At 43.4% G+C, this 27,500-nt stretch overlaps 1 protein-coding gene across 3 annotated transcripts in view; it reads left to right on the top strand.

Moving 5' to 3' along the window:
• LOC127640246 (DENN domain-containing protein 2A-like) overlaps window positions 1-27,500 on the top strand; it is a 45,055-nt gene that overhangs the window by 2,904 nt on the left and 14,651 nt on the right. For 2 of the 3 annotated variants that reach the window (XM_052122697.1, XM_052122698.1), the window contains exons 2-8: window positions 13,173-13,259; window positions 15,804-16,742; window positions 18,806-18,933; window positions 22,282-22,397; window positions 22,489-22,686; window positions 26,584-26,677; window positions 27,041-27,091. In XM_052122697.1, the coding sequence (XP_051978657.1) occupies window positions 13,173-13,259; window positions 15,804-16,742; window positions 18,806-18,933; window positions 22,282-22,397; window positions 22,489-22,686; window positions 26,584-26,677; window positions 27,041-27,091 (1,613 nt within the window). The remainder of the gene's footprint in view (window positions 1-13,172; window positions 13,260-15,803; window positions 16,743-18,805; window positions 18,934-22,281; window positions 22,398-22,488; window positions 22,687-26,583; window positions 26,678-27,040; window positions 27,092-27,500) is intronic. The other variant, XM_052122699.1, reaches the window with a different exon arrangement.

Raw genomic sequence — 27,500 nt, 5'->3', positions numbered from 1 at the left:
AAAGGTCTGGTCACCATTCACTTGCATTGTATGGACCTTCAGTGCTGAGATATTCTTCTAAAAATCTTCATTTGTGCTCAGCAAAAGAAAGAAAGTCATACACATCTGGGAAGGCATGATGGTGAGTAAACGATGAGAGAATTTTCATTTTTGGGTGAACTGTCCCTTTAAGGCTAGGTTATACTGTGTTTTTCGTCTGAGCTTCTCACAACGCATTCTGGAATTGCTTTTTCCGCAAACTATACAAGTATGCTGCCTTTTGGAACAGTCTTAGCAGTGCGTCTTAAAATGCGCCCTACATAGGCAGCTAACAGAGCTGGACTAGGACGAGAAATTGGCCCGGGATTTTATATGGCAACTGGCACAAAAGTGGTTTTGTGGTCCATTCTGCATAACGCGGCTGCTCATTTTAGCTTCTCCTGGCCATTTGGCACGTTTCAGCGGCCATGGCCAGTCCGCCCCTGATCGGCCCCAAAGTGCGTCGGCCCACCGGGAAAATGCCCGGTATGCCAGATTACCAGTCCAGCCCTGGCAGCTAACTAGGTTTCGGAACAAAGCCATAGAGTCAGTGGATCTCCACGGCATTACAGTGCAACAGTCGAGTTCTGAGCCATTCCTGACCTGAGCCGCTGCTGACCGTCTCCACAGCAACGGCTTTAGAATGCGCCCTGCGGTGTATCACGGAATTCTGGCTGCTCAGAATTCCGTGAGCTCCGGGGCTTTGTGTTGGAGTGGAATGGAACTGATGCTCTGCTGTCTGACCCCCTCTTCTCATCCTCCTCCTTCCTGTCTTTCTCCTCTTCTTCTTCTATAACTCTCTGACCTTTCAGCCCCCACTCCTGAAGCAACCGTGCCTGCCTGCACGCTGTTGTACTGATGCAGACCCTGTCAAGTGTCCGTGGGTTTTGTAGAGCTCAAGCTGATAGAAGAGAGAAAGACAGAGCCTATAGATGTGATGTGATCAATGCAAGGACAAGGGATGTGGCATGGACCTGTCATGACATTAGTAGAGACAGGAAGGAACCAGAAGGAAATAAAGAAAAAGAGAATTTGGGTGAGGCAAAACAATCCATTCCTCTCCATCTGGAACGGGGAATGTTTCATCTTCCTCTCCTAGCGTGGGTGGTTTTGAAATACCTCCTTACCTTTAAAAAAACGTTAATACTCTTTTTCTCTCTCTGTGGTTTGCACACATACAATCTGCAAGCGATTACAGTTCTTTGGAATCAGCAAACCATCCAATATCTGCTGCCTAAATGCCCTTTCACATGACTTGGCGTCAACGTTCCTCAATGCGTTGAACTCGGGAAGCATCCAAGCTACAGTGTTACAAAGTTCAAACAATTTCAACTTTGACACCGTTTGCCACTGATTGCATTTGGACAACAACAATAATGAATCTTTTTTAAATGTCTAAAAGTGGACACATTAGTCACTGGGAGCCTTAAATGCAACATTAAATACACTGTAACAGTTTTTGTGTCATTTTGAGTTCAATATGATGGAAGTTTAATTTAGTAACTTTTCCAACTGAAGTATTTTTGATTTACTAAAATGAACCCAGTCATTCATTACACTGGTCATGCTGTTTTTCTCACTATAGATTCAAAGTATCCATAAGAGTCGTTCATTCAGGAACTGCATTACACTGGTAGGGCTGTAGATTCCAAAGAACAGCATCATGGGAGTCATTTGTTTGGGAATCGGACTATACTTGTTGCGCTGTATGTTTCGTGCTGCAGATCCAAAAGAACCGCTCATAAGAGTCATTTGTTCGGGAATCGGACTATACTTGTTGCGCTGTATGTTTCACTTTGGAGATTCAAAAGAAACGCTCATAAGAGTCATTTGTTCGGGACTCAGACTATACTGGTCACGCTGTAAGTTTTGCACTGTAGATTCAAAACAAACGCTCATAAGAGTCATTTGTTTGGGAATCAGACTATACTGGTCTCGCTGAATGTTTCGCACTGTAGATTGAAAAGAACCACTCATAAGAATCATTTGTTCAGGAATCAGACTATACTGGTCGTGCTGTAAGTTTTGCACTGTAGATTCAAAACAAATGCTCATAAGAGTAATTTGTTCGGGTATCAGACTATACTTGTTGCGCTGTATGTTTCATGCTCCAGATCCAAAAGAATCGCTCATAAGAGTCATTTGTTCAGGTATCAGACTATACTTGTTGCGCTGTATGTTTCATGCTCCAGATCCAAAAGAATCGCTCATAAGAGTCATTTGTTCGGGTATCAGACTATACTTGTTGCGCTGTATGTTTCATGCTCCAGATCCAAAAGAATCGCTCATAAGAGTCATTTGTTCGGGTATCAGACTATACTTGTTACGCTGTATGTTTCATGCTCCAGATCCAAAAGAATCGCTCATAAGAGTCATTTGTTCGGGTATCAGACTATACTTGTTGCGCTGTATGTTTCATGCTCCAGATCCAAAAGAATCGCTCATAAGAGTCATTTGTTCGGGTATCAGACTATACTTGTTGCGCTGTATGTTTCGCGCTGTAGATTCAAAGGAACTGCTCGTAAGAGTCATTCGTTTGGGTATCTGACTTCACTGGTCCCGCTGTATGTTTTGCACTGTAGATTGAAAAGAACCGCTCATAAGAGTCGTTTGTTCAGGAATCAGACTATACTGGTCACGCTGTATGTTTCACGCTTTAGATCCAAAAGAACCGCTCATAAGAGTCATTTGTTCGGGAATCAGACTATACTTGTTGCGCTGTATGTTTCATGCTCCAGATCCAAAAGAAACGCTCATAAGAGTCATTTGTTCGAGAATCAGACTATACTTGTTGCGCTGTATGTTTCATGCTCCAGATCCAAAAGAAACGCTCATAAGAGTCATTTGTTCGGGAATCAGACTATACTTGTTTCGCTGTATGTTTCATGCTCCAGATCCAAAAGAAACGCTCATAAGAGTCATTTGTTCAGGAATCAGACTATACTTGTTGCGCTGTATGTTTCACGCTTTAGATCCAAAAGAAACGCTCATAAGAGTCATTTGTTCAGGAATCAGACTATACTTGTTTCGCTGTATGTTTCATGCTCTAGATCCAAAAGAAACGCTCATAAGAGTCATTTGTTCAGAATCAGACTATCACTTGTTGCACTATGTGTTTCGCACTGTAGATTCAAAGGAACTGCTCGTAAGAGTCATTCGTTTGGGTATCTGACTTCACTGGTCCCGCTATGTGTTTCATGCTGTAGTTTCAGAAGAATAGTGCTGCAATATTTAAGTACTCCACCGGCACTGGTGTAAAAATGCACCTTCAAGAACTGTTAATGGAACTAAAAGTCATGAAAATCATACGGTTCTGGTATTTTTTCTCAGTTCCCAAACCTAGGGACATGTCAAATATTTATGTTAATGAAACAAGGGCTTGTACTTGTACAGATGTGAGAACGCAAGACCTAATCTCCTCTATCCGACACGCAAAACCCTGCAGTGTTCACTCTACGAGGAACGTGTTAAGTAGCTGATTATCCCTTTGAAATCAGCACAGATGAAAACAATAGTCTCAGTCTAGTCAAATTGTAATAGTCTAGTTCACTTTGTTCTTTCACTTAATAGCTTGAGTATCAGAGCTCATTTTCACTGTTAGGGGTGTTTTGACTGATCTGAGTTACGCAATTTCTCTTTGGTGTGCAGGTGGAGATGCACCTGGTTGAGATTTCACACAATGCCTTAGTTGTTGTGGTCGCAATCAAACAAGCTGCCTGTTATGTACATGCACGACCCTGATAACTAACCCAGTATCAGGTTCTAACTTCAGAGCAATAACCATTACACAAATATTCAAGAAAGTGTCTTGTTGAGTACTGAAACGTTGGTTAGTGGGCCACTAGTTTAAATGGGTCCATAAATGACTTCTGCCATCAGTTTCTGCAAGGGGATAATTTGGCCAATTACTCTTGACCCACATGGGGAATTCTTCAAGCAAGCAGCAACTGTATGGATTCTACCAGCATACAACAACATTCCCCTTTCGGCAAAACGGCAAGCGATGCAATTGCTTAATTAATAGGTTTCCATTTGTATGGAAGTGGTTTGCATAACTGATCTACAAGACTAACCAACTTGGCTCACAGAAAATATTCTATAAAATGTGCTCAATCCCTTTGAATAATAAGAATGGTTTTCCATCCCAAAGGACAATCCTACCAGAAAACCGTGGAAATATCTGTGCACTAACACTAGGTGATGCATTAAACCTTATGTTTACAAAGGAACATGTTGCTTCCTTGTTCCCTGTTGCTTCTTGGGTTCTTGCATTACCACTTTTAATGAAGGGAAAACCGCAGTATTTCCAAAGGCTGTTCTGTTCTGGAGCCATTTGTTGTTTTTGTCACTGTCAGTCGAAAAACTTGGAAATTTTCAAGGGAAGGATGGGGTGATGGGGGGTCAAGTTGTGCACACATGGCTGGTCTGGACAGGATAAAAGTATGCATTTTAAAGGAATGTTTTTCTCTCCCAGAGCTGTAAAATATCCAGAGGACGCAGAATGAAAAAGTATGTTGGGGAGTTTTTGAAAGTCGGTGACTGTTCTGTTGTGATTTTATGTTTTGGTTGCTGTGATTTTTGATTAATTAAAATTTGTATCCAGAATTCTCTGAAGTAGAGCTTTGATATGGATATCCAGTAGCAGTTTAGGGGGCCGTTCAGAACGAACGTGTTCTTGCGCTAAAGATAACTTGATGCAGTGCAACGAATAGAGCGCAGGTGTTTACTTTGCACAGCGTCTAAAAACGTGGCACTCTTGCGTGGACTGGCAGAATGATCAAAGACATCTGTCTAGTGCATGTTTACATAGAAAAACAATTAGAGAAATAATTGCGTGGATGATGTGTAACCAGTCCTGCTTGACCCACTCCGAATGGGATTCGAACCGTTGACTCCAGTGTGGGAGGCGGGTGCGCTAACAAGAAGGCTAAAGGCTACAGCCTCTAATGCCAGTCGCTAGTGCACCTCTTGAGGTCAGGAGAGTGAGGTTTACACACTCGCTGGCTACCGTTACACTCGCACCCCTAAACCTCACTCCCATCCAGGTCATGGCACCACTGTGACCGATCCTACTCGACCCACTCTGAACAGGATTCGAACCGGGGTCTCCAGTGTGAGGGCGGACATGCTAACAAGAAAGCAAAAGGCTACAGCCTCTAATGCCAGTCACTAGTGCGCCTCTTGAGGCCAGGGGAGTGAAGTTTACACACTCGCCGGCTACCGTTACACTCACACCCCTAAACCTCACTCCCATCCGGGTCACGGCACCACTGAGACCGATCCTGCTCGACCCGTTCCGAAAGGGATTCGAACTGGTGTCTCCAGTATGGGAGGTGGGCACGCTAACAAGAAGGCTAAAGGCTACAGCCTCTAGCGCCAGTCACTAGTGCGCCTCTTGAGGCCAGGGGAGTGAAGTTTACACACTCCATAGCTACCTACGAGCTGACTACAGTTACACTCACCCCCAAAAACCTCACTCCCATCCGGGTCACGGCACCACTGTGACTGATCCTGCTCGACCCGCTCCATACGGGATTTGAACCGGCATGCTAACAAGGAGGATAAAGCACGTCATAAACAACTCCAATTAATTTAATGTCAAAAGGATACTTTGAGCGGCTTAGCCCTCGACCGTGCGCAAGATGGAACAGCACATGGAAAAACAAGGTATACCCAAGCCTTAATCAAACCAATTCAGATTCATCCTGAAGACCTTAATGACATTGTTTAGATGTGTTTAATTAGGGTTGGAGCTAAACTGCATGACGGCGACCCTCCAGGATTGGAGTTGCATAGCTCTGCTCTAGTCTGAGCAGAGGTGTTGCCTCTCTAGCTGACCTGAGAGCAGTTTTCTGCATCTTATATCAGGGTTTCAATGGTGGTTCCAGGCCCTCACATACTTTTTATCTGGCTCTTGGCCTGATTCGAAGCCAGATCTCCAGTTACACTTCCTGTTTTCCCTCATGCTCCTGCGGATCCGCCTGACCATTCCCACTGGCCCTGCGTGCCTCAGTGCAGACGGATTCTTGCGATTCCCTGCGCTATTCCCATCGGAGCCCAGCGTGGCGAGAGCTTGGGAAAGTCTTCTTCCGAAGTCAGTGATCCGGCGAGCAACAGAGCCTCTTGTTTTTCTCACTTTTCTCTACAACTTCTTTTTTGCCCTCAGCGTTCTTCCAAAATCAACCTTTCCAGAGTGAACCGCCAGAGTGATGGAGCCTAAATGAATCTCTGAACGTTTCCATGACCGCCAGTAAAATTAGCAATAGAAAGAAACGCATATGTCGGTTTTCCTCTTATGATGGGCTGTAGGTGAAGCAACTGAGACAAGAGATGTCATTTGTGTTGGGAATATGATTAGACTTTTGATTGCAGACTTTGTCGTCAATGTGAGAGACATGGTTCAGATCTCTCGAGTAGAATCATATGAGATTTCTGGTGTCATTTTCTCCAGGATTCCACATCCTGTTTTCTCTCTTCCTGTGTGACTAACTGTCCGTGATGCCCTCCCTTAGCTAACATTTGCGTAAACAAGAAAATAACAGTTTGTTGTGCCGTTTTCTCCCTCGGGTCTCCGCGGCCCAGAGTGTCAAGTGGTTGGTCATGTGTCTGTGAATGATATAGTTCACCATAAGTTATTACAACATTATTGCAATGTTTTACAGTCCAGACACCGCAACAACAATGACTTAAGCTGCAATTACAACACATAAACATTCACTGTGAGCTTATATTTGGAGGGCACTTATAGTGGGGGACAAGCGCACATAAATTGATTGTTTGTCCTATCCTCTCCACTTCCTGTCTCATTCTGTAGCTGACCCAGAATTGTTCCTGTCTAAAGCACATTGTTTCCCACATAGGACGACAATGATGGAGCAGTAAATGTAGTGTGTGTGTGTGTGTGTGTGTGTGTGTGTGAGTATGTGTGTGTGAGTGAGTGTGTGTGTGTGTGTGTGTGTGTGTGTGTGTGTGTGTGTGTGTGTGTGTGTGTGAGTGAGTGTGTGTGCATTTGTGAGTCTGACTGTGTGTGAGTCTGAGTGTGTGTATGTGTGTGAGTGTGTGAGTGAGTGTGAGTGTGTGCGTGTGTGTGACAGTGTGCGTGCGTGTGTGAGTGTGTGTATGTGTGTGAGTCTGAGTGTGTGTATGTGTGTGAGTGCGTGTGTGTGACAGTGTGCGTGTGAGTCTGAGTGTGTGTATGTGTGAGTGTGTGTGTGTGTGAGTGTGTTTGAGTCTGAGTGTGTGTGTGTGTGAGTATGTGTGTGTGTGAGTTTGTGTGTGAGTGTGAGAGCGTGAGTGTGAGTGAGTGTGTGCATATTGTGTGAGTCTGAGTGTGTGTGTGTGAGTCTGAGTGTGTGTGTGTGAGTATGTGTGTGAGTCAGTGTGTGCATGTGTGTGTGTGAATGAGTGTGTGTGACACACACACACACACACACACACACACACACACACACACACACACACACACACACACAATTGTATCTGCATCATGTATTCAGTTGTCCTGCAGGTCTCTATAATACAGTAAACATAGAATAGGAGAAAAGTTTGTATTTGCTCCATAGGCTAAACATGAAGAAAATGGCGCCATCTGGTGGAAAATATAAAAAATTTAAATTTTGAATCCAGGGCTCCGGCATGAAAGCATAATATCCTAGAATTCATGATTTTATGTTTTAATGGCACTGGGATCAAAAGTTGCATTTATATTGTTTTTAATATTGTTTTAATGGGTTTCAATGGGAACAATTTTGTCCTGAAGGTCCTGAGTGTAACTATTTTGTGTACACAGTGTTTTATAGATGTATTATAGGAACTGAGGTTGAAATATAAAAATTCCCCCAAAAATACACACCTTTGGCTAAATGTATGACGTTGGCATTAACAGCCAAAATGATCGAAATAAACAAAAATTAAAAGGACAAAAATGTCCCGAAGGTTGCACAAAGTTTAAAATGGGTTGATGATTTTCATGTATGTTTCGGCTCATCTTTGTTACCTTTGACAAAATCAAATACCCTTCGTCAATATCCATTTTCGTCAGTAATATAGTTGACGAGATTAACACTGAATATGAGAAGTGCAGCCGTGATGCAAAGGTGTAATGGTGGTTGCCAGGGCTTTGCTATATGGTTGCTAGGGTGCTTTGAAGTATAACTGAAAACTGAAGTTTTTATGACTCTCTCAGCTCCGTTTAACCAATAGTTGAAAGATAAATACTTTCTCCTATCCCAGCTGTGGTTGCTAGGGTGTTCAAGATGGTTGCTAGGGTGTTCAAGATGGTTGCTAGGGCATTGCGAGGTTGATGAAAGAGTGTTTAAGGAGGGGCTGATATCTGATTGCCTAAACAAGACTCAGTATTTAGCATCTTTAATGTGGGAATAACCACAATTTCATGAAGCATTGTGAATAATGTAATTGAATTAATAACGATGGAAAAATATAAAACTGTTGATTTTAATTTATTGATTATAAGTAAAGGAAGAATATATTTAAGTTAGGAAATTCTTCCGATACATACAAATGTTGTATAAAAGTAGTTTGAAAGTGTAGGGAAACGACACGATTGCATCGTTCACAGTACGTCGTGGGAGGGGGCGGTCGCTGCAGAGCTCTTTTGGTGCACTTTGTTTGCTGCCATGCTCTGATTGGTGGATCTCTCTCTGCTTGATTATAGGTAGTGCATTTCAAAATCTGAACCTATTCAGAAAAATGTGATTGTGTTCTGTCTTTGTACGCTCAATATCAGTGATCACCAAAGTTGTCCTTTCTCTGTTGACATCACAGATGTCTGTTTTGGGGAGGTGCAGAGAGAATGATGTCATCTGTTAGAGGGCCTCCAGGGCCTGAGTGAAGGCTTAATGAGAACCAGCTGTGAGGAGAAGAGAGAGAAAGAGAGAGTTAAAGCTGGCTCGTCTTACCGCCTCGGCCACAGGAGTGTTGAACACCAGCGTTCAGCACCGATACAGTCTATATCCCAAACTAAAACACCTTTCGGCAAAATACATAACCGGAGATTACAGAGAAGCAAATATCTGTCTTCAACATGGCATTGTCAAAACCAATATTACATTACATCTATACACACCAATGACGGCAGGGCTGCCATGTAAGGTGCTAGACTGCCATTGGGAGCAACTTGGGGTTCAGTGTCTTGCCCAAGGACACTTCGGCATGTGGAGTCATGTGGGCCGGGAATCGAACCGCCAAACCTGCGATTAGCGGTCGACCCGCTCTACCGCCTGAGCCACAGCTGCCCCATCTGTGCACATCGTCTGCACATGTGCCTGGCATTGACCGTGCTAAAGAGTATCACAAAGCAGTCTTAATGCACAATGGGCTTGGAGTCAAAAGAATATACTTTGAAAGGCCAATTTAGAAGGTCAAATTCCCACTATAAGTAGGTCCTCGTGGTTGCGTGGGTGGAGCTTCGGAGACCGTCAATCTGCGCATCTGATCACGTGACTCGTTGTGCATGACACCGCGGAGACTCACAGCATGTGGAGGCTCATGCTACTCTCCACGATCCACACACAACTCACCACACGCCCCATTGAGAGCGAGAACCACTAATCACCACCACGAGGAGGTTACCCCATGTGACTCTAGCCTCCCTAGCAACCGGCCAATTTGGTTGCTTAGGAGACCTGACTGGAGTCACTCGGCACACCTCTGGGTACCTTTTGCATCACAACTTAAGTTCAAAGCATTATCAGTATAATTGTGAGGGCATTACTAGAAATTTGGCCCTTGCATTTGCAAAACAAGTGCAAACCCGCGGGTGTAATTAAAACCCTACAAATCTGACATGTTTACACCGCAGCATTTATCACACACGTACTGAAAGCTTTTCTTGTCCACTGGAAAGAGACTTTGCCCTCAGCGGATTGTCTCCTTTCTCTGTGTCTGCTCTGTGTGACTTCGATGATAGAGATCTCTTGTTTAGGGTTGTGAGTCACTTACATAACGTTACTGATGGGCTCTGATTACTGTAGCTTGACCCCCATTGTCCTTCGCTCAAATTATCTTTTTTTGGACAAATGTATTTTAAAGGAATAGTTTACCCCAAAATGAAACATCTGTCCATTACAAGACTGTAGCAACTGGATGTCTCAAAGTTAAGCCATTCCTTCAGTTTCTGTCCAAAACAATAAACTTCTTGTCAACCAATCAGCTGATGGCCATCAGGTCAGCAGGCGGGACAGGTAGAGGTCCCTCAGGTCATGTGGAGGTTTTTATGGGTCGGAACAGATGGGTCACTCTATCTGCATCATTGTTTAAGTCACCTTATCTCGCAGGGGTCATGTTTAACAATAGTGAAGAGAACAAAGAAGAACTAAAGCTTAAAAGATTTGTGTTATAGACCTGACTTGTGTTATGTGGCCACTGCCAGATTTACTGTTTTATAAGTCATGGATTCAGTGCCTGACACATTTATTGAGGACTTCAGATGCGTTTCGGGGAAGATGGCTTGACTAGACTGGACTTGGTGGCTATATTAAGACATTAAGATCTCTTCTGAAACTCTAGAGGAGACACGTGAGATAACTGGGGTCTTTATGTCTCTCAGGAGAAACAGCTGATAAGACTCTTAATCTCAGTGCTGAGGGGAACTGTTGAGATGTTAAAGAGATCTAATTTGTGATTGACCTTTCCCCCAATGTTACATTTCACACTTAAACTTTTCTTCCAAGAACTCTCTTTCTTCGTTCTTCTAAGTTTCAGGGAGGGAGAAAATAAAAGAGCAGTGGGAAATGATGATGTTGCTCAACAAACATCCGACTCTCCCCGACACACACACACACACACACACACACACACACACACACACACACACACACACACACACACACACTCACACACACACACACATCTGAAATCATTTAAGACCGCAGTTTATCTGAAAAAGAGAGAAAGAATTAGAATATGTGAGAGCCAACGACAGTAGATAGACAGACAGATAGACAGACAGATAGATAGACAGACAGATATATAAGACAGATATATAAGACAGACAGACAGACAGACAGACAGACAGACAGACAGACAGACAGATAGATAGATAGATCAGACAGACAGACAGTCAGACAGATCGACAGACAGATAGATAGATAGATAGATAGACAGACAGACAGACAGATATATAAGACAGACAGACAGATAGATAGATAGATAGATAGATAGATAGATAGATAGATAGATAGATAGATAGATAGATAGATAGATAGATAGATAGATAGTTAAGACAGACAGATATATAGATAGACAGACAGACAGACAGTCAGACAGATAGATAGATAGATAGATAAGACAGACAGACAGATATATAGATAGACAGACAGACAGATATATAAGACAGGCAGGCAGACAGGCAGACAGACAGATAGATAGACAGACAGACAGATTTATAGACAGACATACAGATAGATAGATAGATAGATAAGACAGACAGGCAGGCAGACAGACAGACAGACAGATAGACAGACAGACAGCAAACCAAATAGTAGACAAGACAGCTAGATAGACAGACAGACAGATAGATAGATAGACAGACAGACAGACAGATAGACAGACAGACAGATTTATAGACAGACATACAGATAGATAGATAGATAAGACAGACAGGCAGGCAGACAGACAGACAGACAGACAGCAAACCAAATAGTAGACAAGACAGCTAGATAGACAGACAGACAGATAGACAGGTGAGATGCCAAAGTATTAGCACACAGATTGATTAACACGCTGAGTACCAATAGAGTCAAACTACACGACCCAGACTGCCAATCACAATGCACAGCATCATGGAAGTCTTGAAATAGCACAATTTAATGACCTTTACATCATCGGATGTGTGGTGGTAGAATGTGAGGTAATGGTTGAGGCCTTGCGCATGTGTGCTCGCTGAACATGGAAACATATGTGGTCCGTTTATGTTTCACCCCACATGTCTCCCATGGACATTGTCATACTTCCGTTTGGCAAAACACACTTGACAATCCTCACGAATGTGCTAGCTAAATGGTAACACCTGTTTTGAGAGCGTGGATCACTCATAAACAGACTCAACTGCTTAGCAAGTTCTTTATTGGCTGGCTGATAATTACTGGCTCTTTAAAACACAGAGTAGAAAGAAGTGAGAGGTCGGAGGTCACGCTGAGTCAAGTTTAAGTCGTTTAAGTCGAACGAAACTTTGACAAGAACGTTTGAACTTTGAAAAGACATTCTGTGTCCTGTTTACACGCCAAAATGTAATACATGGGGTTTGTTAAAATCCTTATCTCTAATTGTGCCTTAAAGTTATAGACATGCTTGCCTTAGCAAACATCACTAATAAATTACGTTTTTGTGAGCCAAATAGGGATTGTTTATTTCAGATACTAGTTTGTTTCAGATGTTGCCATATATCTATCTGTAATTATAGTAACTCTCTAAATATGGTCTTTGGTATTTGGGTTGTGAGTCATTCAGTCTTCAGGACTTAATCAAGTACTGTTATGGGGATGTTGTTGTTGTTGTTGTCTGAAAATAAGTGACTTTTGAAAATGAAAACATCCAATATTTCACAACCACTGTGTGACAGGTCTCAGGTCAGTCTCAAGGGAAAATGAGGGAGCGGGAACCAGCTCATAGTCTTTAGCTTAGTTTATTACAGGTCGCTTTCCAGCGCACACACTCAAAACAAAACAAAACACTCCATTGCTTATTAATCAAAGTAAATGTTCTCTTTAACCGAGACAGCATCGTCTCTCTCCTCCGGCGGTTCGGACTGCCTATTTATCCCTCCCAGCTCTCACTGCAAACACAAACAGCTGTTAGAGATAATTTTCCACAGGTGTCAATCCTTACCGCTCTTCTTCTCTCGGCCTCGCTCTCTACAGACATCGTTCAGCCTCGCGCACATCACCACACGCTGTTGTGACACATGGGATGTTTCTGTCATCTTACAAAATAAGCATATTCATTCATCATGGTATTTACATGGCACTCCTTGATGTGCCAAAGAATACTACAGTATTACCATGATCTAAATTTATGGTGTTATCATGTTATCATGGTAGATTCCCATAAAACCATGGTATAATCATAGAACATGCCCAAAACACAGTATTATCATGGTTCATGTTCACATTATTAATGTGTGTTTTTATGTTTAGAATGCCGTCTGCTAGCACCATGACTGGCGGGAGAGCATTACTGCTCTGTACGAACACAGAGGACTGCACCGACCAATCAGCTAACGGGTACGTGTGTTTTGTCACTAGAAATTGAACTAAAGTCGCTGTACACAATTTCTGCCCCACTAGAGACACCAGACGGAATTGAAGGCTGTTTGTTTGCACAGCGTGTCATGACAACATCGGCTTAACCAATGCCATGAGTTTGGCCGGATTATGTTTTTTTTGACCGATGATATATCACAAACATCTTAACAGCTGTAAAAATCTATTTGGATACTACAGTCAATGTAACATTCAGATTCAAGGGTTCCCAGACAGTTTGGTCCTGCACCCTTCGAAGTGAGTAGGGCATAGTGAAGCTCACTTTCAATTGAAATTCCTCAATGATATACAATACAAACCAAACCTTTTGAATAATGTAAGCATTGAAAGAATTCATAACACACACACTCACCCACCAATGATGGCAGGGCTGCCATGCAAGGCGCTAGCCTGCCATTGGGAGCTACTTGGGATTCAGTGTCTTGCCCAAGGACACTTCGGCATTTGGAGTCATGTGGGCCGGGTATCGAACCGCCAACCCTGCGATTAGTGGCCAACCTGCTCTACCACCTGAGCCACAGCTTTTAACCTTACCCCTTACCAACCCTTATCCTAAAACCTAATTCAAACCCCTAACCCTATCCCTATACTCCTTAACCTACCCGTACATTAACCTCAGTAGCAGCAGATCTAATGAGAATTTTGCAGAACTAAATGTAGCTACACGGTAAGGTTTATTATATTAGGTGTAAGACACCAAATATAAAGCGTGACCAACCCCTTTGGCGCTGCCAACCCACGATGGTCTGGAAAGCCAGCGTGTTAGTACAAACTTGAAAGCCTGCAATGTGTGAATGAGTGAAACCTGTGAGTCTTTTCTTTCCAACACCTTTGTTGGTTCTTAATACCTCAAACCCCTTTTCTCTGTAAGCTTTGCTGGTAGACGAGACTTTGGTTTATATCTGATTTGCCATTCCAGAGATTGAGCTCCTTTTAGCTCATACTCAAAGGAGAAGAGAAAAAGACAATCACATATCATGTCGTCCAAGTCTTTTAGGATGTTCTCCTCATTTGTCTGCCTTTCCTATCTCCCCTCACCCCCTGTCTCTCTGTGCTCCTGTTCTTTAGGGTTTTTGAGTTTGACCTAGCTTTTCCTCTTTGCTGCCTTGAGCTTCATGAAATGAGATACATTAGCCAGAATGAAAACAACATGCCAAAAGAAAGTTTTTGAAAGTTTGAGCCAACAGTTTGTATTTGAAAAGAAGAATCACTATTTGGCATGCCCGTTTGAAGGCATGTTGGAGAATAGATTTTTCTCTGACATTTTGTGGAGTTGGCACACAAACAAAGTTGGTAGATGCGCATTTACTTTGTTTGTTTGTTGGATGGTGCCATTGGATGGAGTCCAAGATGGTGTTTATTGACTCCAATTAAATAAAGAGAACGATGCACGTCTGTGCCCTGAACTTTGACCCAGTGGTTGGACAAAAAGGACTAAAAAACCCATGAAACCTCAGTAAAAGTAATCGATACGACTCATGCACTATATTCCACGTCTTCTAAAGAGATATTTACATTTACATTTATGCATTTTGCAGATGCTTTTATCCAAAGCGACTTACAGTGCCCTTATTACAGGGACAGTCCCCCCGGAGCAACCTGGAGTTAAGTGCCTTGCTCAAGGACACAATGGTGGTGGCTGTGGGGATCGAACCAGCGACCTTCTGATTACCAGTTATGTTCTTTAGTCCACAACGCCACCACCACCACTCCATATGGTCACTTTGTGTAATGAACAGAATAAAATGCAAGTCCTGATTCACTCCTATCAAAATCAAATTATTTACAAAGTGCTTTGTCGATAATGATGCGATGAAATCCAATGAGGTGTGATGTTATCGATGTAGCTGCCATATTTGATTATAGCACTTATAGCACTGGAGCGACATTAGGTTTTTGACAGAATCTTTGAGTCAACTATGAGTTCAATGCCAATGGGGAATTTTTAGCCGCTTTTCCAACACCGAGCCGAACGGTCCTTGTTGCAGAACTGTTCCGTACCATCCCGGGCTCGCTGGCATGGTTGCGGTTTCTTTTACCATTGTGGTGCAGCACAAAATACAATGGGCTGATTGAGCAAGTGATCAATCGTTAGTAGCCACATATTAAAGGCGTTCCACCATCAATGTTTAGTGCGGTTATTTATCCGTGCTGAAAAGTCCAGGCAGTCCAGGAACGGTTTGAACTCGTACCATACTGGACTGTCCACAAGTGGAAATGTTACTTGAACCATAACTCACCATGCACATGACCGTTCAGCCCAATGGTTGAAAAGCTTTTGGTTTGTGCTGCATGCCATCTAAATAACCACACTGGTATGCATAACATTTTGTGGTTGTTAGAAATGGGTTATTCTTAAAATGTTAGTTTGCATTAATTACATTTTGAGATGTGTTGGTGGCTGAAGATATAGTTTTACTTTCAAGACTCTATAATTACTTTCTAATAACTTAGTGGCTCTCAGACACTCTCAATGTCTTTAACATCTTTGCATGGCTCTTCCAGGCTCCACTGCTGCGGGCTGAAGCTCGACCAGGCACAGTCTGTGGTTCTTCCGCTGCCAGACCTGTGTGGGGTTGGGGACAGTCTCACGTCTCTGAGAAACCTCAACCAAAGCCCGGGAGACACCATCATGCTTGCTCACAATGGGCCCTCCAATCCTCGGCCCACTGAGAATGGCCTGAACGGTTGTAACAAGTCCTCAAGGACTCCCTCAGGTCTCAAAAGTACGGCCAGCATTCGGGACAAGATCTCCCAATGGGAAGGTAAAACAGAGACCACCGTGACAACGCCCCAAACCACAGGACTTAAAGAAACGGAAAATGTGAAGAAGGTCCAGAATGAGGTACAAAGGAAAGACAGCAAGAGAGTTTTAAACAGGGAGAGAAAGAACTCTGGCAAAGAAAAAGGAAGCAAGTTTGGAGAATCTCAACACACTCCTGAGGGACCTTCGAAGGACAAAGAATGTATTTCAGAAAAAGCCCCATTGGGGAACACGTCAGAAACCTGTAAGGATAAGAAGTCAGTATTGACACACATAAAAAAACTTGAGCAAGCCATGAAGGAGACTCCTTCCATGTTATCCTTGGCAATGCCAGGCAATTATTTCTGCCCGGCTTCCAAGGAGGAACAGGAGGAGATGGAGAAGAGGGGGGTGGAACCGATCTTCGGGATTCTAGACGTTGTGAGCAGCCGACCTGGCAGCCGTCAAGGTCGAGACCCTGAGAACGTCTACAGTGAACCTGGAGTGCCTTCTATTAACCCTTTACCAAAACCCCAAAGAACCTTTCAACACCACAAGCAGACAAACAACCCCACGGCCATCAAGGGTAGACGGAATCTACCCCCTTTACCTTTCATACCTGCCCCACCACTTCCATCCTGCCCTCCACCTCCAGGGGTTTGTAGAAGACCATCAGGACGAGCTCGAGACAGTAACAACAGGTAAGAGGATGAAAATCAGATGGATTACAACCAAATCTAACATTAAGTAACTGGCACTCCAAATTCACAGTTTCTAGATCGCAATTGACACTCATGTCAATCCACACTAATACATTTTCGTTTGAAAACACATTGATTTTGCCATGTTTAAGCCTCTCATCCACACTGGAACAGCGTTTTCCTCCATCGTAAAACGTCAAAATGTCTCCATAACCATATCATTTGGACCAGTGGTTCACACCCTTTATTCCTTAAAGCCTCACCCTTCTTACATGTAAGAAAGAGCACCCCCAACCCCTGTGTATGAACTCATATATACAGTATACAATATATTTTATGCATACAGTATACAGAATGTATACTGTAGATAGATAGTTCGATGATAGCGATAGATGGTGTGGTTATTACGCTTTTTTAAGATCAAATAAAAACAAACTCACTACTTGGTGCGCTTCATCCTCATGCAGTTGAGGTTCTGTTACCCCCTTGTTAACACTAACCCGTTGTTTGGGAAGGTTGGGATACTACTGCTTTAGGCAAAGATGACTCTAAATGGTAAATGGTCTGTATTTATATAGCGCCTTTTTTAACCTTAGCAGTTACCAAAGTGCTTTACACTGTGTCCCATTCACACTCACACACCAATGACGGCAGAGCTGCTATGTAAGGGTCTAGCCTGCCATTGGGAGCAACTTGGGGTTCAGTGTCTTGCCCAAGGACACTTGGTATGTGGAGTCATGTGGTCCGGGAATTGAACCGCCAACCCTGCAATTAGTGGACAACCCGCTCTACCACCTGAGCCACAGCCTCCCCAAGTAACTCTAGGAAACCGAAAAAGTTTTCATTTTCATTTGAACATGCATTAATTTCGCCTTTCGTCCACACTAGAACAGTACTTGGCCTCAAGTACTGTATATTTGGGAAACTGTGACATTAGGTAAACGAAAAGGAGAGTTTCAAGTGAAAATGGATTAATGTGGATAATAAATGTTTGTTTAGTAACGCATTGATTTTGCTGCATTTCCGCCTCTCATTAACACTGGAATTGGGCTTAATTTCGGGTGTTTTGGAAAATTGGCCTTTGAGAAAAAGCTGCTTTATTTTACATAGTGCTAGGCACACATTGGTGAGACGTCGCCATATTGAGAGCACATTGCCTGTTGAATACTACTCGCTTTATCTCAATATACTGCCCTTTAATTGGACGCTCAGTTGCAAAATAATTGAATCATGATTGACTGCGAATAGTGCATTTCTACAATGACATCGGTGAGAACTTCCATTGATTTGCGTAACGATGCATCTACGCCACTAAGGTGTCAGCGCGACATTGATGCTAGTTATACTATTTTCTATGTAGGCAATAGACATTTACAGCTACTATCTACTTGAACTGAGAAAGTCTGAAATCTCAAACTGTCCGCTAAGCTTGTGTTTTAATAGCATGTGCCAAATCACCAGTCAAATATGACAAAAATTGGTAGCACATAAGCAAGGGCTGGCTAAGTGAGGGCTAATTTTCAGACTGTTAAACGATACATCAGTAACTTCTTGCCTTAATCCACCTTGCTTAGCTTTTGAGTTATTTCTTTGGAAGCTTAACAGATCCATACAGTCAGGATTATTCCAATCATTCTTCATCCCAGAGTGCTCTCTGTGGTACGTACCGTTTCATACGTGGACTGAAAGAACCTCTCAAATTAAGTAGCCAACTGTCTGATTTTAATATCGCCCTAATGTGAAAATAAACCTTTTGAAACAAAGTCTCCCCTGAAGGATTACTTTCCTCAATATTTATAAGGGTAAGCAGTTTTAACGGCAGTATTTATCAGTCCCACCATCTATGAAAATACATCGTTTTTTTACTTCTTGACATTGTGGTGCAATCTTAATCTTCTGGCTTTTCTGCGGTTAGGGGGTCTGTTTTTAATTGAAGATTGCTCAAACTCCAATCTTGTACAGGAAGTCTTGTTATTCCAGTGGACGTTCTTCAATTTCCTGTGGACATGATTGGTTCTCTCATTCTTTCAAGTAAGTTTTGTTTGCATTTGTTGAATCTGCAGGAAATCTTATGAGTTTGAGGATCTTCTACAGTCAGCGGCGGAGGGTTGTCGAGCGGATTTGTATGAGCTATCTAAGCTAGGACTCACTCGCACTTTATCGGAAGAAAACGTCTATGAGGATATCCTAGGTAACACAATGCACTGCACCATCTATGGGTAAAGAAGAATGTGTAGGGGACAATTAATGCCACAATAGCATGAATATCTATGAAATAGCAAATCTATCCATCCATTCGTCCATCCGATAAGCGATGGATCACACTGGCTGATTTATTGGTCTGTTACTAAAGCTTACGTTTGGATCCAGCGCTCGTACTCAGTGGAAAGAGGGAATGACAACTGATCCGCTCTTTGACTGTTCACCTGAAAGAGCAATTCGATATAAACCTTGGAGCTTGAAACTTTAATTAGAATCAAATTGGCACAAGCCCGTCGCAAGCATTTGTTTCTTTGTTCAACCTCACCATTGGCCCTCTATGTTTGGATTACCCCACATCTGGTCATCTCAGTGGCATGATGTGAGGTCCTAATCATAGATAAGACAAAAGATAAAGAAATATAAAACAACTGAGTGAGGGGTTCAGGCAGGGCGGTAACCACTGTAGACTTTGTGGGATGCACGGCCCCCAAAACATTTAGAATAGCAGGACCTCGATATGGGTTTTTCAATGGCCAGTTCTTACTGTGGCAGGGCGGAGGGCGGGGGTCGTGATCCTACACACCCGGTCCCGTATTAGGCTAATCAAGCCTTCGAGAGGGATAAAGGTCGACTGCAGAGGATCGTGCGGGATAGAGAGATCGTTTACGGACATGTCCGTCATATGTGTGTTTTGTCTTTTGTTTAAGTTGGTAATTAAAATATTATTTTCATTGTCAAGCCGGTTCTCGCTTGACAATGTAGGAGGAGGCGATAACCGGCTTTTCAATATAAATAATAGTTTAATTTCAAACTAAAACAGAAGACACAAACACACATGACGGACATGTCCGTAAACGATCTCTCTCTCCCGCACGATCCTCTGTAGTCGACCTTTATCCCTCTCGGAGGCTTGCCTAATACAGGTTTGCCTAATACGGGACCGGGTGTGTAGGATCACGACCCGGCCCCGCCATCCGCCCTGCCACACTTACATTTATAAATTTTGTCCCCAATCTTTTTATTTTATTTTATGCCATTTTCTCCCAATTTGGAATGCCCAATTCCCACTAGGGGGTCCTCGTGGTGGCACGGTTACCTCAATCCGCGTGGCGGAGGACAAGTCTCAGTTGCCTCCACTTCTGAGACCGTCAATCCGCGCATCTGATCACGTGACACCTTAGAGACTTGCAGCATGTGGAGGCTCATGCTACTCTCCACGATCCACACACAACTCACCACACACCCCATTGAGCGCGAGAACCACTAATCGTGACCACGAGGAGGTTACCCCATGTGACTCTACCCTCCCTAGCAACCGGGCCAATTTGGTTGCTTAGGAGACCTCACGACTCCAGGGGTGGTAGTCAGCATCAATACTCACCGAGCTACCCAGGCCCACATTTTGTCCCCATTCTTATATAGTACATGGTTTTTGAGGATGAGGGTACAACCTCATCATTCAAACAAGAATGTTGGAATCTTCCTAATTTGACTTTGTTTTGAATTTGCATCAAAGTAGCATTGAGTTTGATTGGCTGCACTGCCTTTGATGTCAACTAAATATTTGTTTTACTCCATTTTAAAAGTTGAGAAGCTATACATATATTTATGTATTTATTTTGCTATATTATGTATTTATTTTGCTATACTAACTATACATGCATGATTAGTTGCATTTTATGATTTACATTTAAAATTGTTCTTCCATGCTGTATATGATCCATCAAAACAAATACAGTGCTTCTATTCACCTTTGATTATCTATTATGACAGAAACCTGTAGTCTAACTAGCCAGACAAAGCTTAAAGGAATGTTCTGGGTTCAATGCAAGTTAAGCTCAATTGATTCAGTTGATTACCACAAAAAGTAAATATTGAGACTCCCCCTTGTAAATGGTCACAGTGAGGCATTTACAATTGAATTAAATGGGGCGAGTGAAATGAAAGGAGTCAGTATGTAAACATGAAATACTCACGGTTTCAATAGTAAAGCCACAATGCGCGTTAACACGATTTTAGTGTGATAAAATCGCTTATTGAGCTTATCAGTGCAACTTTGTTGTCATGACGGTGTAACATGTGGTGACAAGCTCTGACAGTGGTGAATCCCTGATTTTATCACACCGAAGGGGGCCTGGGTAGCTCAGCGAGTAAAGACGCTGACTTCCACACCTGGAGTCTTGGGTTCGAATCCAGGGTGTGCTGAGTGACTCCAGCCAGGTCTCCTAAGCAACCAAATTGGCCCGGTTGCTAGGGAGGGTAGAGTCACATGGGGTAACCTCCTCGTGGTGGTGATTAGTGGTTCTCGCTCTCAATGGGGCGTGTGGATCGTGGAGAGTAGCATGAGCCTCCACATGCTGTGAGTCTCCGCGGTGTCATTCACAACGAGTCACGTTGGTCACGAGTCACTTCTGACAGTCTCAGAAGCAGAGGCAACTGAGACTTGTCCTCCACCACCCCGGATTGAGATGAGTAACTGCGACACTACAAGGACCTACTAAGTGGTGGCAATTGGGCATTCCATAAATGGGAGAAAAATAAGAAAGAATCACTAAGTGAGTATTTTGATGTCTATGGTCTGGCTCCATTCACTTCCATTGTATGTAAGTGCCTCACTGTAACCCAAATTTTGTTGTGGTAAACATCATACAACATTATGCCACATAACGCTGTCAATTTAGCCTAGAGCATTCCTTTAATTTGTGTGCGTAATCCTCCTACTTATACCGATTAATGTGTCTACTTATGTAATGGCCCTTTCCGATCATGGGATCTTAAGATGCTCTATCTGCCCTGGCAAAGAGCTGTCCTTCTAATGGCTTTGAACGTGGAGCGTTGCGTTCTAGAACTGAGTGTCCCGACATCTAAGCTCTTCTCCCACTCGGCACATCTGGTGAATAAATCGACATGACAGAGGTTTTCTACATCCCCCTTTCTTCCCCTCTCTCGTTCTTCTCACAAACCAAGAGCTTGTCGTCCTATTAGCACCACCAGAGATGCAAAAGCTAAATGACACTCAAGTTTGCGTAGAAACTCTGGAAAACCTTCAAACATCTGGAGCAAAGGAATACAAAACCAACCAAGCACATGACGTCAGGTTGACATCTCGTTGCAGAAAAATGGGACTACATCAGGTCACGTCGACAGGGGGATTCAAGCAATAAATGGCCATAACTAAACATGCCATGATGGTTTACAGCCCATAATTATAGAAGCTGATTTTCAATTGTTTGTTATGACACAGCAAACTGAATCATTTTGCATAACATTTGTATAATCAAGTGGCTTAAAAAAAGGTCTGTTAAATGACTAAATGTACATAAATATTTCTTGAAAGATCCTCCATCGAAGGAGAACCCATATGAAGATATAGAGTCGGAAATTCGATGTCTTGGGAGCAAGCATCCTGTTCCCTCGTACCCTTCCTCCCCTATTCCCGACACACCATCCAAGGTATTTATACAGCATTCTTAATGAATTCTAACTGGCGCAAACACGTCATTATTATAACAAAATCACTTCTTTTATCATTTCTCAATGACAGCTCTCCTCTAAGCCTGGATTCTTCAGACAGAACTCTGACGGACGTAGTTTCAAGCTCCTGGAACTACGCAAGACAGGTAGAGACGGTGGCATGGTTTCCCCATCGCGAGTCAGCCCTCCATCAACGCCCAGCAGCCCTGATGATACCCCGTGCCTGTCGGGCGACCCCTACAACCGGAGACGCAGAAAAATTCCAAAGGTCAAGGGTTATTATCATATTCCACGACTAAACAAAAACGATTGATTGCTTTGGATTACTTCTTCAGCACTGGTAGAATTTTTTCAATCACTTGTTTTGACTATAAAAGCTCTGCCAGTACAGTGAGACAAAATACACATGTTAAAAATATATTCTCTGAAAAACCCAAATATCTTATGCAGTGTTGCTTCTAAAACAAGATCAATAAAATTGGGGTCAAGTCAAGGATTTTGAGATATTTTTACAGGAAAAAAATACAAAAATTATTATCAAGAATATGATTTTTGGCCTAATATCAAAGGTCTAACTAAAAAAAAGAAATTATGATCCAACGTGAATTTTCTTGATTATAAATATGTTCGTGTCTGGTAACATCCATCCATCTTCAACCGCTTATCTGAAGTCGGTCGGGGCAGCTGCTCCAGCAGGGGGCCCCAAACTTCCCTATCCCGAGCCACATTAACCAGCTCTGACTGGGGGACCCCGAGGCCTTCCCAGGCCAGTGTGGAGATGTAATCTCTCCACCTAGTCCTGGGTCTTCTCCGAGGCCTCGTCCCAGCTGGACGTGCCTGAAACACCTCCCTAGGGAGGCGCCCAGGGGGCATCCTTACCAGATGCCCAAACCACCTCAACTGGCTCCTTTCGACGCAAATGAGCAGCAGCTCTACTCCGAGCTCCTCACGAATGACTGAGCTCCTCACCCTATCTCTAAGCGAGAAGCCCGCCACCCTTCTGAGGAAGCCCATTTTGGCCGCTTGTACTCGTGACCTTTCAGTCTGGTAACATGTGCATGTAAAATGGCTAGATATAGCATTTTAGCTTAGCATAAAGCTAACAATTTACACATGGTTTATTTCTATTTCTTCTGCTCCAAACTATGTAACAAATGACAATAAAATGCAAAGTAATCTCTTCAGTAATCAAACTACTTTTTGAATGTAACTGTATTCTAATTACCAATTATTTAAATTGTAACTGTAGTACAATTTACGTGCAGCTGGGTCCAACTACAGTTTCGCCTTCCAAAACGGTCAGAAATCTAGGGGTAACCATTGATGATGAGCTAAATTTCACAGACCACATTTCAAAAACTGCAAGATCTTGTAGATTTACACTCTACAATATCAGGAAGATAAGACCCTTCCTCTCTGTACATGCCACACAACTGCTCGTTCAGTCCCTTGTCATAACTAGACTGGACTACTGTAACGCTCTCATTGCAGGCCTTCCTGCATGTGTTATTAGACCTCTCCAAATGATCCAGAATGCAGCAGCACGTCTGGTCTTTAATGAGCCTAAGAGAGCACATGTTACACCACTCTTTGTCTCTCTCCACTGGCTGCCGGTTCATGCCCGTTTTAAATTCAAGGCCCTGATGCTGGCATAAAAAACAGTCACTGGGTCTGCTCCAGCATACCTTAAAACATTTATGCAGAGCTACGTTCCCACCAGAAGCCTGCGGTCGGCTAAGGAACGTCACCTTGTCGTACCAAAACAAAGAGGCACCAAAACACTTTCCCGGACTTTCAGTTTCATCATACCACGGTGGTGGAATGACCTTCCCAACTCAATCCGGAAGCTAACTCACTCTCTATCTTCAAAAAGCGGCTAAAAACACATCTTTTCCAAAAGCACTTAACCAGTCAATAAAAAATAAATAAATAAATAAATAAAAAATATATATATATATATTTACATTTCTTGTTGCACTTAAATCTGTTTTGTATACTATTATGATGATAGTGAAACTTTGTAATATGGCACTTTTTGTACCACTGTCTCCCTAAGATGATTCGCTGATGTTCTTCCTCTTTTGTAAGTCGCTTTGGATAAAAGTGTCTGCCAAATGAATAAATGTAAATGTAAATGTAAATATGACGTTTATGCTGTCATATTTTTGTCAAATGAAATTACGTGCCTCTTTAAGCGTTTGGCTGCAGTTTCCCAGTGAAATGTCCAGCAGAGGGCGCCAAAAGAAAGTGAAATGTCCAGCAGGGGACACCAAAAGTGAGTGAAATGTCCAGCAGGGGACGCCAAAAGTGAGTGAAATGTCCAGCAGGGGGCGCCAAAAGCGAGTGAAATGTCCAGCAGGGGGCGCCAAAAGTGAGTGAAATGTCCAGCAGGGGACGCCAAAAGTGAGTGAAATGTCCAGCAGGGGGCGCCAAAAGCGAGTGAAATGTCCAGCAGGGGGCCAAAAGTGAGTGAAATGTCCAGCAGGGGGCCAAAAGTGAGTGAAATGTCCAGCAGGGGCGGGCCAAAAGTGAGTGAAATGTCCAGCGGGGGCCAAAGTGAGTGAAATGTCCAGCAGGGGACACCAAAAGTGAGTGAAATGTCCAGCAGGGGGGGGGCCAAAAGCGAGTGAAATGTCCAGCAGGGGACACCAAAAGTGAGTGAAATGTCCAGCAGGGGGCGCCAAAAGCGAGTGAAATGTCCAGCAGGGGGCGCCAAAAGTGAGTAAAATGTCCAGCATGGGGGGGCCAAATGTGAGTGAAATGTCCAGCAGGGGGCGCCAAAAGTGAGTGAAATGTCCAGCAGGGGGCCAAAAGTGAATGAAATGTCCAGCAGGGGGCCAAAAGTGAGTGAAATGTCCAGCAGGGGGCGCCAAAAGTGAGTGAAATGTCCAGCAGGGGGCGCCAAAAGTGAGTGAAATGTCCAGCAGGGGGCACCAAAAGTGAGTGAAATGTCCAGCGGGGGGCCAAAAGTGAGTGAAATGTCCAGCTGGGGGCCAAAAGTGAGTGAAATGTCCAGCAGGGGACACCAAAAGTGAGTGAAATGTCCAGCAGGGGGCGCCAAAAGCGAGTGAAATGTCCAGCAGGGGGCGCCAAAAGTGAGTGAAATGTCCAGCAGGGGGGGGCCAAAAGTGAGTGAAATGTCCAGCAGGGGGGGGCCAAAAGTGAGTGAAATGTCCAGCAGGGGGCGCCAAAAGTGAGTGAAATGTCCAGCAGGGGGCGCCAAAAGTGAGTGAAATGTCCAGCAGGGGGCACCAAAAGTGAGTGAAATGTCCAGCAGGGGGCGCCAAAAGTGAGTGAAATGTCCAGCAGGAGGCGCCAAAAGCGAGTGAAATGTCCAGCAGGGGGCGCCAAAAGCGAGTGAAATGTCAGGCAGGGGGCGCCAAAAGTGAGTGAAATGTCCAGCAGTGAAATGTCCAGCAGGGGGCACCAAAAGCGAGTGAAATGTCCAGCAGGGGGCGCCAAAAGCGAGTGAAATGTCCAGCAGGGGGCGCCAAAAGCGAGTGAATTAATGTTGTAAACAGACGAGGATTTTAAGGTTAATATTAGAGGTTTTACTGAGTAAAATGCACCTCTCAACCTAAACCTAACAGATAGTGTCCTAAAAGCAAACTAGTAGAGGAAAGCACATTTTATGAAGCAACCACATAATTTCACGTCGCTTCTATGACACTTTCGTCTCACGTGTCAGCTTGCGTGTTTGAAGTCGACGTGTTCAGCACTCTATTAGGTGATCTTGCATGCAAGCTAATCACATTGGAATAAGTGTGTAAATGTAGGTGAGTCTGTAATACAAGTGTTAAAATGTGTCTTTTTCAAATGATGCGTTAATATAGTTAATGATGCAAAAATATCGTTATAGTAACGTTATTCTATGTTGGACTTTTTAATAAAGAAATTGTCATTTTTCATCACACTGACAGATCAACAACCATCCAGTATTTATTTATTAAAAACAGGGCCAGTTTAATCCTGAACTTATCAGTGATTTATGGTTCTGGTCTGGCTGCTAATAAAACTAAAGAAAGATGTGACGGGCGGGAAAGACGCCTAAGAACAATCTGAAAAATGGAGGGAAAAGTAATTTCCTTCAGAACTCCTTTGTGAAAGTCTTGGCAAGAATCTCTCTGATAAAGACGATGGTTTTGTCTTTTTTTTTCCCCAACAGATGGTGCAAAAAATCAACGGCATCTTTGAGGTCCGACGGGGGAAGAAGAAGATGAAGAGGGTCTCGCAGTCAGCCGAGTCCAGTTCGGGAAGAGGTGTGTGTAGGCAAGAATACAAATGTTACGTTTTGGCTAAATTTAGAGCTATCATTTTCAATTAAAGCTTTACTTTTAATAAGCATTATATATCCCTTATTGGGATAGTTCACCCAAAAATCATTTTTGTTGAGCAATGCATTGTGGGACAGCCCGAGCCCCCTTCACATGTGTGTCCACTTAGCTTTATGGACACGTTTACAGTTTCGGGTCAGTTGCGTTTGACCCACTTTTACAGGGATGACAGAATTATGCTGTTTTATAGGATACATGTGTGCACTCGAGCGTGAAATATGACTCGCCGAGTACCTGCATACTGACTCTTTGGTGACCTTTGACCTCTCTCTCTTTTCTGTGGTACAGTGACTGACGAAAACAGCGAGTCCGAAAGTGACACGGAGGAGAAACTGAAAGGTGAGAATAAAATTGCAGAATGTTCCAGATTCAAAAGCAAATTGAGCTCTTTCGACAACAACTGTGACGTGCTTGAATCACCACGTAGCCCTAAGGGTTGCCATTTTTGTTTTAGGGCGAGGGTTTAAAAGCAGAAATGCGAAGCGTGTGTTTTGGTGTTTCTTCAACTTCAGGAACTTTCATGTCCCAGGTGTTGATTTTTATTTTCTCCCCAATTTGGACTGGCCGATTCCCAATGTGCTCTAAGTCCTCGTGGTGGCGTAGTGACTCGCCTCAATCCGGGTGGCGGAGACCTTCAATCCGCGCATTTTGAGGGCTTGTTGAGCATGTTACCGCGGAGACGTAGCATGTGTGGAGGCTTCACGCTATTCTCTGCGGCATCCACGCACAACTCACCACACGCCCCACC

The sequence above is a fragment of the Xyrauchen texanus genome, chromosome 49, assembly GCF_025860055.1.
Source record: "Xyrauchen texanus isolate HMW12.3.18 chromosome 49, RBS_HiC_50CHRs, whole genome shotgun sequence".
Classification (NCBI taxonomy): domain Eukaryota; kingdom Metazoa; phylum Chordata; class Actinopteri; order Cypriniformes; family Catostomidae; genus Xyrauchen; species Xyrauchen texanus.
This window is presented reverse-complemented; position numbering and strand designations above follow the sequence as displayed.